The sequence below is a fragment of the Tachysurus fulvidraco genome, chromosome 6 (genome assembly GCF_022655615.1).
Source record: "Tachysurus fulvidraco isolate hzauxx_2018 chromosome 6, HZAU_PFXX_2.0, whole genome shotgun sequence".
Lineage (NCBI taxonomy): Eukaryota > Metazoa > Chordata > Actinopteri > Siluriformes > Bagridae > Tachysurus > Tachysurus fulvidraco.
This window is the reverse complement of record NC_062523.1, coordinates 11081389-11095007: the sequence shown is the minus strand read 5'-3', so window position 1 is coordinate 11095007 and position 13619 is coordinate 11081389. Positions and strand designations below refer to the sequence as shown.

Below are 13619 nucleotides of genomic sequence, written 5' to 3'. Positions count from 1 at the left end.
AGAGACCAACATAAGGGCACATGGAGGAAAGAGTTACTTGCCCTCTTGTGCATACACAAACTCACAGATACACTGACTGACTTTGAGAGACTTCTGTACAGTGGTGTTCAAGCAGAGGAATCAGTCATTGGTAATTTAAGATTTTGTAAAGCCTTATAAACATATGTTTATTATTTTACAGTTATTATTACTGTCATACAAGAAGCTTCCCGAGGAGGTTTGTGTTTCTTTGGTTGATGGGATTTTAAATGAATATTTCACTAATTTAGCAGATTTACAGTTAATTTCCAGGATTAATAGGAATTCAACAATTAGACAGAGCAGCTGGGGAAAAACATTGTTCAAGGTTCTGGTCTTTCAGAACTGCAAACTTGACCACAGATATAGAAAGTGGATCAATTTTCCATTTGTGAGCTACACAAATAAATGAGCTTTTTCTAAAACAAGCAAACAGCAAAAAAATACTCATTGGATTTTATTATAAACATAATTAGTGCTACATACATATATATCTGCAAAGAAGTATAGCAGATGTTTTGTCTTATTGTAGTAGTACTTATTGTCATGTTGATTTAAGGTCTTGATTGGTATCACGTGACCTTGCTGCAGTATAATAGACGTATAACAAAGGTCAGTTCGTTCCCTTGTCAAACCGGTATTATCTCACCGGTAGAGCACAGAGTCAGTTAAACTGCTGAAGAGACAACACCTCTGCTGTTGTGTGAAACAACTGGATGTGAGTAGATGTTTTAGTTTGGAGTTATTAACAACCTACACTGCTTAGTGAAATATAAACAAAATCATAATAGACATTTACTGCTCATCAGTGTGATTACTTCTTTCAAAGCAAGAGTACATTTTCTGTCATGTCTGAAGACGCCAAGATTGTGGTGGTTGGTGCAGGATTTGCAGGTCTTGCTGCAGCAGCCACTTTGATCAAGGCTGGATTTCAGGATGTCAAGATCCTTGAAGCTAAAGATCGTGTAGGAGGAAGAGTTTGCACTACTAAACCATTTACAGAGAACATTATTGAACTTGGTGCTAACTGGATCCATGGACAGAAGGGAAATGACCTTTACAAACTAGCAAAAAAACATAATCTACTAGCTGAAAAAGCTTTGCGTGACAGTTCTGAAAGTTCTCAAGACTACTTTTTTAAAGAGGATGGAAAACACTTGCCAGATAAACTTGCTGATGGGGTCACCTCTCTATTTGAGAAACTCACCTCCAAGGCATTTGACTCAGAGTTGCCAAAAAGGTACCGAGACCTTACTTTGGGAGATTACCTTGATGTGTCCTATGCTCAATCACCTTTAGCTAATGAAGAAGATGGATCAAGAATTTTTGAATGGTGTAAACGAAATGAATGCACAGATGAGGCTGTATCTTCTTTGTTTGAAGTGTCTGCATCTCAGGCTAGTGAATATATTACATTGGATGGGGAGTTTTTAAATTCCCTTGGTCCTGGGGGCTATCAAGCAATTTTAGATCTTCTTCTGAATGGTCTACCTACAGGAACGATTCTCAACAATACAGCAGTGAAAAGCATCCAGTGGGACTTGAATGCAAGCTCTGAGAGCGACGAAGATGAGGACGAAGAACAGGACTATGATGTAAAAGTGATCTGTGAAAACAATAAAATCTTTGATGCCGATCATGTGATTGTGACTGTATCTCTGGGGGTTTTAAAACAAAAAGCAAGAACCATGTTTGAACCTGCCTTACCAAAATCAAAGCTGGATGCTATTGAGAGGCTCGGCTTTGGTACCGTGGACAAGATCTTCCTGTGTTTCAGTGAAAGATTTTGGCCAGAAGACTGTGCAGGAATCCAACTTGTGTGGGACGAGGGACCTGAAGATAAGGCAGTCTATAGCAGTCAAAGTGAAGAGGATACCTGGAAAAAGACATGGTTTAAAAAGATTTCTGGCTTTGATGCTGTGGCCCGTCATCCTACAGTGCTCTGTGGCTGGATCACAGGCAAAGAGGCTCTTCATATGGAGACATTGCCAGACAGTGAGGTTCGAGACACTTGTGTAAGGTAATATCATGTGTCATGCTGTCCCACTTGGCTTGTTTTTTTAGTTCTGTAAAGCTTTTAAAAAAAATTAAAAAAGTAACTTTTCTTTGAAGATTGCTCAGGTCTTTCACAAGCTGGCCTGTTCCTGATGTGTCCAAAGTTCTGATCACTAAGTGGGGCCATGACGCTAATGTCTACGGCTCCTATACATTCATTCCCAAGGGAGTGAATGGCGTGACAAATCAGAAAGCACTAGCAGCACCTCTTCCTCCACAGACAAAAGCTTCAGACACAGAGGTACCTATCGTTCCTTTAGTACTGTTGCTATTAATACTTTTTTTAATTAAACCTTTTTTTTAATTAATCCTCTTTTTATCTACATGTTTGAAGGGTTTGTATCCTGGAAGTTTGAAGTAGAAACTTTGTTTTGAAAAGAAATAACACAACCGATTTCATATTTTGTGCAGAGTTTTTGAAAACAACATACTGTCTAAGGTTGCATATGCACTATATTGCCAAAATTATATGGACACCTGATGATCACATCCATTTGTGGGATTGGTTCCCCGTTTGCTGTTATAACAGCCGCCGGTCTTTTTTTTTCTTTTCCTTGCAGAACTAATGTGGCCAAGTTCTCTGTTATAAAGGTTTTCTTTTCCAAGAACCCACTATTGAAGGGTATCATGAACCTATTCAGTGCTACATACCAATATCTGCAACAAGTACTGTAGATCCTTGGGTCTTATTGAAGTAGCTGCTCATGTTGTCTTAAGGCATGGAATGGTATTATGTGACCTTGCAGCAGTATAATAGACAGTATAAAGAAGGAGAATTTCTTGCCTCACTGGTTAAGCCGGTATTAACATAAAGAACAAAGTGAGTTAATATACAACACTAAGCATACTTTAACAAAGTTCAACACCAGAAGCCGTTTTCAGGTACATCTTGCACAGATTATATGTTTTGTCTTTATTTCTGAACCAGTTAATCGCTAAAGAGAAAATATTTCATTAAATTTTACACACAAATCAATGTGAGAGGAGGCTTTAAATTAATTTATTGTGTGTTTGAAGCCTCTGCAGGTGCTGTTTGCAGGTGAAGCCACTCATGAGAACTTCTACACCACCACCCACGGAGCTTATCTATCTGGGGTCAGAGAAGCAGAGAGACTCATTAAACTGTACAATAATTAAGCCATTAAGGAATCTGTCCATAGAGAACATTAGCTTTTTTCTAAATTTTAATTAATTAAGTTCTTCTTGATGCAAGGAAAATACAAATTTTTTCATTGGTTGCATTTATTTTATAAGGTTCAGTGAAAAGATATAAGAAAAATCTTAGACAACAGCAGGAAGTTTTTATAAAGGAAGTCTTCCTGTGTATAAGATTCTAGTTATAAAAAAATAATTCTACTGTTTATCACCAGGTGGCGCTATTGTACAGCTCCTTCTACTTGTAATATTATAGTTAACAGCAAGATTCACAGTATGTAAGACCCTAAATTCACCATTTTGTCATTAAAACACAAAATAAACAAGGTCTCAGCCAGTAAGGTGTGAAATTAAATAAAGCAATAATCAAATAAAGCAATAAAATAGTTGAACACTTAATTACAGAGAAGGAGGTTTGTAACTAAATGTCAGGGTGGAAGATTTTCAAGAAGGTTTGAGCTTGTTGCAGAATTACTAGATTTGGTGAGTTACAGCAAAGCTGCTCACTATGTTCTCTTTTCTAACACTTAATCTCATGAAACACTTTACTTATTGGTGAATATTTTCAAGTGCTGTTCAGAAAGTAAATACAAGTGTTAGGGTTAGGGTTAGGGTTAGGGTACATTGCTACTTCTCAATTATTACATGGAGTATGGAGTGCTTGTTATTTAACCAAACCTTTCCTTAATGTTCTTATTTTTAAATGAAAAGACTCTGTTGACATATTTTTATATAGTTGAGACTCAAAGACTTGATATTTCGCTTTTCTTTTGCATACTATAACGAATATAAGTTACACTTGTTTATGATTATGTCATTAGCCTGGATTTTGTCTTACTGTCGATGAACTCTATGTACATTTGACTACATGTGTTATCCTACATGTATAATAAAACTAGGTATAAAAGAGCATGTAATGAGACTGTGTGGGTTCCTTTAATGACTGTCTTATTTTATTAACAAAAAAAAAACACACAAAAAAGATACAGTTTGTCAGGATTATATAGAATAGAATAGAATAGAATAGAATAGAATATATTTTATTGTCAATGTACATCTGCACAAGGAAATGAAGGGTCTCGTTTAAAAGGTGCACATTCACACACACACACGATGTAAACAGATGATAGAAAAGGTAAGCTTGAATAGATAAACAAAGATGTAAACAGATATAGTGTAGATGTAGACAGATATTGATGTAAACAGATTGTAAAACACATTAATGACGTGGACGTGACTGTCTACAAAACCATCACCTCACGCTCCAACCAGAAGCCGTGGATGACTGCAAAAGGTGCGTTTTCGGCTGAAATCTAGAGACTTAACCTTCAGAGTAGCGGACAAGGCGGCAAGGGCCAAACTGTCCCGAGCCTTTAGAGAGGCAAAGAGTGCATAAGCCCAGAGAATCCACAGCCATTTCCTGGACCAATGAGATACCCAGCACATGTAGCGGTCATCCAGATGATTATGAATTACAAGACAACACCTGTCTGTGACAGTGACACCTCCCTCACAGTTGCGCTTAATGACTTCTACGCTTGGTCTGAGGTGCTAATAGTAACTAATAGGAAGGTGCAAAGTGAGCAGATATATACATTAAATATATAAAAAGAAAATAAAAGAGAAGAATTAAATAATATATAACTATTGACATGAAGAGAGTTTATTGCACATGTAGTATCTTTGTGTCGTGAGTCTTTTGTCTTTTTAGTATAATGATATTGTCTCCATCAGCTGGAGTTTAGTTCTATTATGGCGCTTGAGTAGAACTATTTAGGATATTTAACTATTTATGGCTTTGTTTTTAGGGGCCTGTAGCATCATCTGGAGGTAAAAGAAATAAAGAAACAAAGTTAAAGATGCCCTGCCACACGTATTTCATTACTTTTGTGGTAATGTCTGACGTTTACCATGGACTCTGTAACATTTTTTGTGTAAAAAACGCCTTGGTTACCTTGTTTCAAGCCATTCTAGTGTGGTATAGAAAGCCTACAGGAAGACTCAGCTCGATTTGCGCCAGTTCTCATTAATATTCAATGAGCTATGCTGCTTGGCTCCGAGGGCGTGGTCTCAAGTGGGAGAGCTCATGAATAGTAATGAGCTCGATCAATTCCACGTCACACTTAGCAGCTTTTCTAACTGACCTGATTTCTCCGCTTATTTCTTTTACGTGGCTAGAACTAACCGCGGAGGTATGGAATAAAAACACTGTCAATAATAATCGTACGTAATTCAAAGCATTTGTGTGTAAATTTTAATTTTGCGGAGTTGGATCCCAAAATCTACGGCCACGACAGTTTACAGATACGAGATTTTGTGTGTTTGTTCAAATACAACTCCAAAATGTACGACTCTGACAGTTTACACACACAACGCTTGTTTTCACAACACCTCTTTTTCACACACGAAAACGGTCTGCGAAACAACTGTCAAAAATACGTCATCACGTTCACAGGCATTACTATCCGAGGGAAGATGAATCGATTCCACGAAGTGCGCATGCGGCCCGCCCTCTTTTAAACCACTGGTGCCGAAATGGCGGATCAGCAGCCAAGCGCTCACTCATCGTCAGTGTTGTATAAAGTATTAGAAAGCAATACTTGAGTAAAAGTACAAGTATCACACTAGAAAAAGACTTTGGTAGAAGTGAAAGTCACCTTTTAGAATTTTACTCAAGTAAAAATCTTAAAGTAGGCTATCTGATATTTACTGTACTTAAGTATCAAAAGTCATTTTCTGATATTTAATGTACTTAAGTATTTGAAGTAAAAGTAAAAAGTAACATTTCAGTGATTTTCGGTAGGAATAAGAGCAGGGGCGGTTCTAGGGTTTCATCTTTAGGGGTTTTAGCTCTCAGTGAGAATTTAAAACAAGAAGAGATTTATATTATATATTATATGACTACATAGTAAGCCAAAAGTTATGGTATTATTAAATGGCAAAAGTGGACACCAAAATTATATGCATGATGTAATGATGCCAGTCTTGAATCAAATCAGTTCACGTATGTGTGCATTCTTTACAAACAGTGTGTCCAATTAATGAATGCAGTCATTAATAAACTAATATTTACAAAGACCAAATCAATAAATGTTATTTTATTTAGTATTGTATGGATTGTTTGCATTAATATTTTGTTTGTGCTTACAACTCTGGTAATAAGTATAGTGACATGTCACTGCTTTTGGTTGTTTTCCGTTTATACATTATCGCCTCCAGCTCTGACTGCGCGTGCACGTTGCGCGTTCCTGTGCTTCTCCGTACAGCGTGCGGAGCGTAATGCAATCTAGGAGCAGTGATTCACCAAACCTCCCACACATTTCTTCTGATTTTATTTTGTAGTAACGAAGATGCTTAGTGGAAATATAACAGAATAAAAGTATACATTTTATCTAGGAAATGTAGTGGAGTAAAAGTGAAAGTTGACATAAATTTAAATAGCGAAGTAAAGTACAGATACGTGACATTTCTACTTAAGTACAGTAACAAAGTATTTTTACTCCGTTACATTACAACACTGCTAATCGTCTCAGGTAAGTTGGTTTTTCCTTCCAAATTCGGACATGTTTAAGGGTTAGTTATCACTAATAACAGAGAGGAGTAATATTACAGATATAGGTTAACTATAGTAAGTAAGATTAGCTCTCAGAGTAAGGTTACATTAGGTGCTTAAAGAATACAGCTGTTTAGGAGGTCATCACCTCATGTAGCGTGATGAGATAGGCCTACATAAATGAATTAGCAATTTTAAGTGTTAACTTATTAACAGCTGTGTACATGCACTGGAATACACAGGTCATGCAATATGTGTTCACTGCTTAAGTGTTAAAGTCATATTTTATTGTTTATCAGGTCCATTAGGTGACATCTTGCACTCAGCCCTGAATCTGGTGTCGATGTTGACCAACACCTTAAGTGTTGGACAACAGAAAATGGGGAACCAGTCCAATATCAGTGGACAGTCAGCACAAGAAAGAAGGTCCAAGTCAAACGGGCAGTCAGTGCAGCAGGAAATGGCTAGGTGTGTGTGTGTGTGTGTGTGTGTGTCTTTTATGTAGGCCTATCTCATCACGCTACATGAGGTGATGACCTCCTAAACAGCTGTATTCTTTAAGCACCTAATGTAACCTTACTCTGAGAGCTAATCTTTCTTACTATAGTTAACCTATATCTGTAATATAACTCCTCTCTGTTATTAGTGATAACTAACCCTTAAACATGTCCGAATTTGGAAGGAAAAACCAACTTACCTGAGTGAGCGCTTGGCTGCTGATCCGCCATGTCGGCGCCAGTGGTTTAAAAGAGGGCGGGGCGTATGCGCACTTCGTGGAATCGATTCATCTTCCCTCGGATAGTAATGCCTGTGAACGTGATGACGTATTTTTGACAGTTGTTTCGCAGACCGTTTTCGTGTGTGAAAAAAGAGGTGTTGTGAAAACAAGCGTTGTGTGTGTAAACTGTCAGAGTCGTACATTTTGGAGTTGTATTTGAACAAACACACAAAATCTCGTATCTGTAAACTGTCGTGGCCGTAGATTTTGGGATCCAACTCCGCAAAATTAAAATTTACACACAAATGCTTTGAATTACGTACGATTATTATTGACAGTGTTTTTATTCCATAGGGAGGTAGCAGTTCATTTTCACATTCCCGACACAACACAAACACATATGGACCTAACACATATCAAAAAATACAAGTAAAAACGGTTTTGTGTGGAAGGGCACCTTTAAGAGATTGTTGAGAAGTCTCCTTTATTACATTTCTGGTTTTCTCGTACGCAACTGTTGCTGTAGATCTCTGCAATTGAAGGCATCTGTGCACCAGTGATTTTCTGTGCTGAGTGGATGACTCTGTGCAGAGCTTTTTTTTACATCCACAGTGCAACCAGCATATCACACCAGAATACCATGGGATAGTACAGTATGTTTGCGAATGAGCAGAGTTAAAAGGACACCAGCAGCTGCTGGGACAAGTTGGATTTCCTCAGCGTCCTTGTGCTATGGGATGTGTTTACAGTCCATTCGAGATCCTGGGAGATGTGTGTGCCAAGAAATGTAACCATTCCACCATTCCTCCTCCAACGTACAAAGGGCTGGTTCCTTCTCCTGTTTCCAGAAGTCAATGATGAGTTCCTTTGTTTTGGAGGTGTTGAGTGCCAAGTTGTTATTGATGTGCAACCACTTCCTTCCTGTAGGCAGACTCCTCACCATTTCAAATTAGCCCCACCACAGCGTTGTCATCTGCAAATTTAATTATAGTGGATGTGCTTTGGGTTGATGGTCAGTCATGGGCATATAGCAAGTAGAGCAAAGGTCTCAGCACCAACCTTGTGGTGCTCTAGTGCTGAGAGTCAGAGTGGAGGAGTGAAGAATCAGCAGTTTGTACTAAAATCCACAAACAGCATCCTTGCATATGTTCCTGGTTTCAACATGGTATGAACATATATGTTAATGGCGTCGTCCGTTGACCTTTTAGCTCTGTATGCAAATATGGTTATATAGCACATGCACACATTCATTTACATATTCAAATAATAGTAGAGTGTGTAACTATCGAAGAAAAGAAGGCACTAAAGAAGGGACATCAAGTTCTACCTTTAAATGTGTGCTTGTGTTAAAAAAGCACAGTAATGAATAATTATTTACCATAAGAATTCTTTGTATGGCTTGTATATTAGTATTAGTATTTTTACCAGCAAAATTTCCATATGCTTTACTGTACATTAAACATTTATTTAGCATAACAATCATTACAATGATATTTCATAGGTCCTTCAAATAGCTAAGGGACTGGATTGAAACTGTAGATTCATCAAATATTTCAGCAGAAATTTAAGAGTGTAAGAAAGACAATGCTGTGAAAAAGCTGCCTATCAACCAAGGGAGTCAGTTAAACTGCTGAAGAGACATCCCCCTCTGCTGTTGTGTGAAACAACTGGATGTGAGTAGATTTTTTAGTGTGGAATTATTAACCACCTACACTGCTTAGTGAGATATAAACAAAATCATAAAAAACATTCACTGCTCACCTGTGTGATTATTGCTTTTAAAACAAGAATGTATTTTCTGTCATGTCCGAAGATGATAAGATTTTGGTTGTGGGTGCAAGATTTCAGGTTTGTTTGCAACAGAGTTTACACAGAATGGTGCAAAAAAATCCCAATACATATAAAAAAACATCCTGTTGTTGAGAGAAATCCGAGGAGAATAAATAAAATGGTCTGAGCTGACATCAAGTAGAATATTAGAATAAGATCAGATGATTTTGATTTTGTGATCATTAACTGTTCAGCTTCAGTAAGTCTGTGCTCATGACTCAGTTTCCTGTTATTGTTCCTGTTCATTCTGATATCCGATGTGAGCATTAACCGAAGCTCTTGACATCTATCTGCATAGATGGCACTATGCTGTGGTGTATAGGTTTTCCTTTTAATGTGGATGTTACCTTTAGAAAATGATTTAGAAGAAATGTCACATTTATTTAACCCACACTTCCTGTTTGCACTACATGACATATTAATTGATCTCCCTGCCATGTTGTTGCTAATCCAGATTTAAACATTTCTGTCCAAATTGATATTATTGGTATATTAACCTGCTTCTGACTATATGTGTTATGACTCTTATTTACACTATAAAAACACATGAGGTATATTTATTAGCTCCAATCTGTTAGACTTGCAACATGCATGTCAAACACATGCTCCTGCCAAAACCTATAGAGACCAACATAAGGGCACATGGAGGAAAGAGTTACTTGCCCTCTTGTGCATACACAAACTCACAGATACACTGACTGACTTGGAGAGACTGGACTTGGAGGTAATTTAAGATTTTGCAAAGCCAAATAAACATATGTTTATTATTTTACAGTCATACAAGAAGATTCCTGAGGAGGCTTGTGTTTCTTTGGATGATGGATTTTAAATGAATGTTTCACTACTCTGACTGTGAACAGGAATCTCTAAGTCCTCTAATTGTAAGCTGTAAGATGCTTCATGTTGAACTAAGGCGTGGCTTGGCATCACGTGACCTTACTGCATTATAATAGACGTATAACAAAGGTGTATTTTAAACCGGCATTAACTCACCGGAAGAGCACAAAGTCAGTTAAACTGCTGAAGAGACAACACCTCTGCTGTTGCGTGAAACAACTGGATGTGAGTAGATGTTTTAGTTTGGAATTATTAACCACCTACACTGCTTAGTGAAATATAAACAAATAATAGACATTTACTGCTCATCAGTGTGATTACTTCTTTCAAAGCAAGAGTACATTTTCTGTCATGTCTGAAGACGCCAAGATTGTGGTGGTTGGTGCAGGATTTGCAGGTCTTGCTGCAGCAGCCACTTTGATCAAGGCTGGATTTCAGGATGTCAAGATCCTTGAAGCTAAAGATCGTGTAGGAGGAAGAGTTTGCACTACTAAACCATTTACAGAGAACATTATTGAACTTGGTGCTAACTGGATCCATGGACAGAAGGAAAATGACCTTTACAAACTAGCAAAAAAACATAATCTACTAGCTGAAAAAGCTTTGCGTGACAGTTCTGAAAGTTCTCAAGACTACTTTTTTAAAGAGGATGGAAAACACTTGCCAGATAAACTTGCTGATGGGGTCACCTCTCTATTTGAGAAACTCACCTCCAAGGCATTTGACTCAGAGTTGCCACTAAGGTACCGAGACCTTACTTTGGGAGATTACCTTGATGTGTCCTATGCTGAATCACCTTTAGCTAATGAAGAAGATGGATCAAGAATTTTTGAATGGTGTAAACGAAATGAATGCACAGATGAGGCTGTATCTTCTTTGTTTGAAGTGTCTGCATCTCAGGCTAGTGAATATATTGCACCAGGCGGGGAGTTTTTTAATTGCCTAGGTCCTGGGGGCTATCAAGCAATTTTAGATCTTCTTCTGAATGGTCTACCTACAGGAACAATTCTCAACAATACAGCAGTGAAAAGCATCCAGTGGGACTTGAAAGCAAGCTCTGAGAGCGACGAGGATGAACAGAACCATGATGTAAAAGTGATCTGTGAAAACAATAAAATCTTTGATGCCGATCATGTGATTGTGACTGTATCTCTGGGGGTTTTAAAACAAAAAGCAAGAACCATGTTTGAACCTGCCTTACCAAAATCAAAGCTGGATGCTATTGAGAGGCTCGGCTTTGGTACCGTGGACAAGATCTTCCTGTGTTTCAGTGAAAGATTTTGGCCAGAAGACTGTGCAGGTATCCAGCTTGTGTGGGACGAGGGACCTGAAGATAAGGCAGTCTATAGCAGTCAAAGTGAAGAGGATACCTGGAAAAAGACATGGTTTAAAAAGATTTCTGGCTTTGACGCTGTGGCCCGTCATCCTACAGTGCTCTGTGGCTGGATCACAGGCAAAGAGGCTCTTCATATGGAGACATTGCCAGACAGTGAGGTTCGAGACACTTGTGTAAGGTAATATCATGTGTCATGCTGTCCCACTTGGCTTGTTTTATTAGTTTGAAAAAAAAAAAATCTAAAAAATTTGCTTTTTCTTTGAAGATTGCTCAGGTCTTTCACAAGCTGGCCTGTTCCTGATGTGTCCAAAGTTCTGATCAGTAAGTGGGGCCATGACGCTAATGTCTACGGCTCCTATACATTCATTCCCAAGGGAGTGAATGGCGTGACAAATCAGAAAGCACTAGCAGCACCTCTTCCTCCACAGACAAAAGCTTCAGACACAGAGGTACCTATCGTTCCTTTAGTACTGCTGCTATTAATACTTTTTATTTAATGCACAACTTTTTGAAATTCCATGTCCTGCTATATATATATATATATATATATATATATATATATATATATATATATATATATATATATATATATATATATTTGCTGTTCCAAGGTTCCTTGTAGAACTAATTTGGCCTCGATAAAGTTCCCCATTATAAAGGAAATTTACTTGGAAACTAAAAAGGTTTTTCTACTATTGAATGGTGTTATGAACCTATTCAGTGCTACATACCTATAGCTTCTACAGATACTGTAGATCTTTAGTTTTATTGAAGTAGCTGCTCATGTTGCCCTAAGGCATGGAATGGTATTATGTGACCTTGCAGCAGTATAATAGACAATATAATGAAGATGTCAATTCAAGCTTTTTTTCTCTTTAAACCGGTTTATCTGGTGTTAACAGAATTAACACAGTAGAACACCAGAAGCAGTGTTCAGGTAGATCTAGCACACATTTTTTTTGTCTTTTTCCGAAATAGTTAATGTTAATTTTAATGTTAATGTGAAAAGTCAACGCAGTGATCAGTGGTCCATTATCATTTGCAACAGTAAAACAGAAATATTGGTTACAATGTTGGAAATACTTGTATGTAGCTATCTTTGTTGAATGAGTTACACATTGCACCAAATACTGACTATTAATAAGCTGGATGATTGTGTATGTGTGTTTGAAGCCTCTGCAGGTGCTGTTTGCAGGTGAAGCCACTCATGAGAACTTCTACACCACCACCCACGGAGCTTATCTATCTGGGCTCAGAGAAGCAGAGAGACTCATTAAACTGTACAATAATTAAGCCATTAAGGAATCTGTCCATAGAGAACATTAGCTTTTTTCTAAATTTTAATTAATTAAGTTCTTCTTGATGCAAGGAAAATACAAATTTTTTCATTGGTCACATTTATTTTATAAGGTTCAGTGAAAAGATCTGTGAAAAAGATCAGTGGAAAATCTTAGACAACAGCAGGAAGTTTTATAAAGGAAGTGTTCCTGTGTATAAGATTCTAGTTATAAGAAAATAATTGTACTGTATATCACCAGGTGGCGCTATTGTACAGCTCCTTCTACTTGTAATATTATAGTTAACAGCAAGATTCACAGTATGTAAGACCCTAAATTCACCATTTTGTCATTAAAACACAAAATAAACAAGGTCTCAGCCAGTAAGATGGGAAATTAAATAAAGCAATAATCAAATAAAGCAATAAAATAGTTGAACACTTAATTACAGAGAAGGAGGTTTGTAACTAAATGTCATGGTGGAAGATTTTCAAGAAGTTGTTTGAGGAAATAGATTAGCAAAGCAGCTACAATCAGTGCATTGAACGGTTTGAGCTTGTTGCAGAATTATTAGATTTGGTGAGTTACAGCAAAGCTGCTCACTATTTTCTCTTTTCTAACACTTAATCTTATGAAACACTTTACTTATTGGTGAATATTTTCAAGTGCTGTTCAGAAAGTAAATACAAGTGTTAGGGTTAGGGTTAGGGTTAGGGTACATTGCTACTTCTCAATTATTACATGGGCTATGGAGTGCTTGTTATTTAACCAAACTTTTCCTTAATGTTCTTATTATTAAATGAAAAGACTCTGTTGACATTAGGCATATTTTTATATAGT

General features: G+C 37.4%; 2 protein-coding genes across 2 annotated transcripts; both read left to right on the top strand.

Annotated features, from left to right (window-relative positions):
• The first annotated feature begins 528 nt into the window (after positions 1-528).
• LOC113654166 (spermine oxidase-like) lies at positions 529-4138 on the top strand. Its single transcript, XM_027164137.2, has 3 exons — positions 529-2038; positions 2131-2314; positions 3091-4138. Exons 1-3 carry the CDS (start codon positions 867-869, stop codon positions 3208-3210), a joined length of 1476 nt encoding a protein of 491 aa, XP_027019938.1. The 5' UTR covers positions 529-866; the 3' UTR covers positions 3211-4138.
• Positions 4139-10322: 6184 nt separating this feature from the next.
• LOC113654167 (spermine oxidase-like) lies at positions 10323-13619 on the top strand. The gene is made up of 3 exons (XM_027164138.2): positions 10323-11680; positions 11768-11951; positions 12676-13619. The coding sequence occupies exons 1-3, from the start codon at positions 10518-10520 to the stop codon at positions 12793-12795; spliced, it is 1467 nt and encodes a 488-aa protein (XP_027019939.2). The 5' UTR covers positions 10323-10517; the 3' UTR covers positions 12796-13619.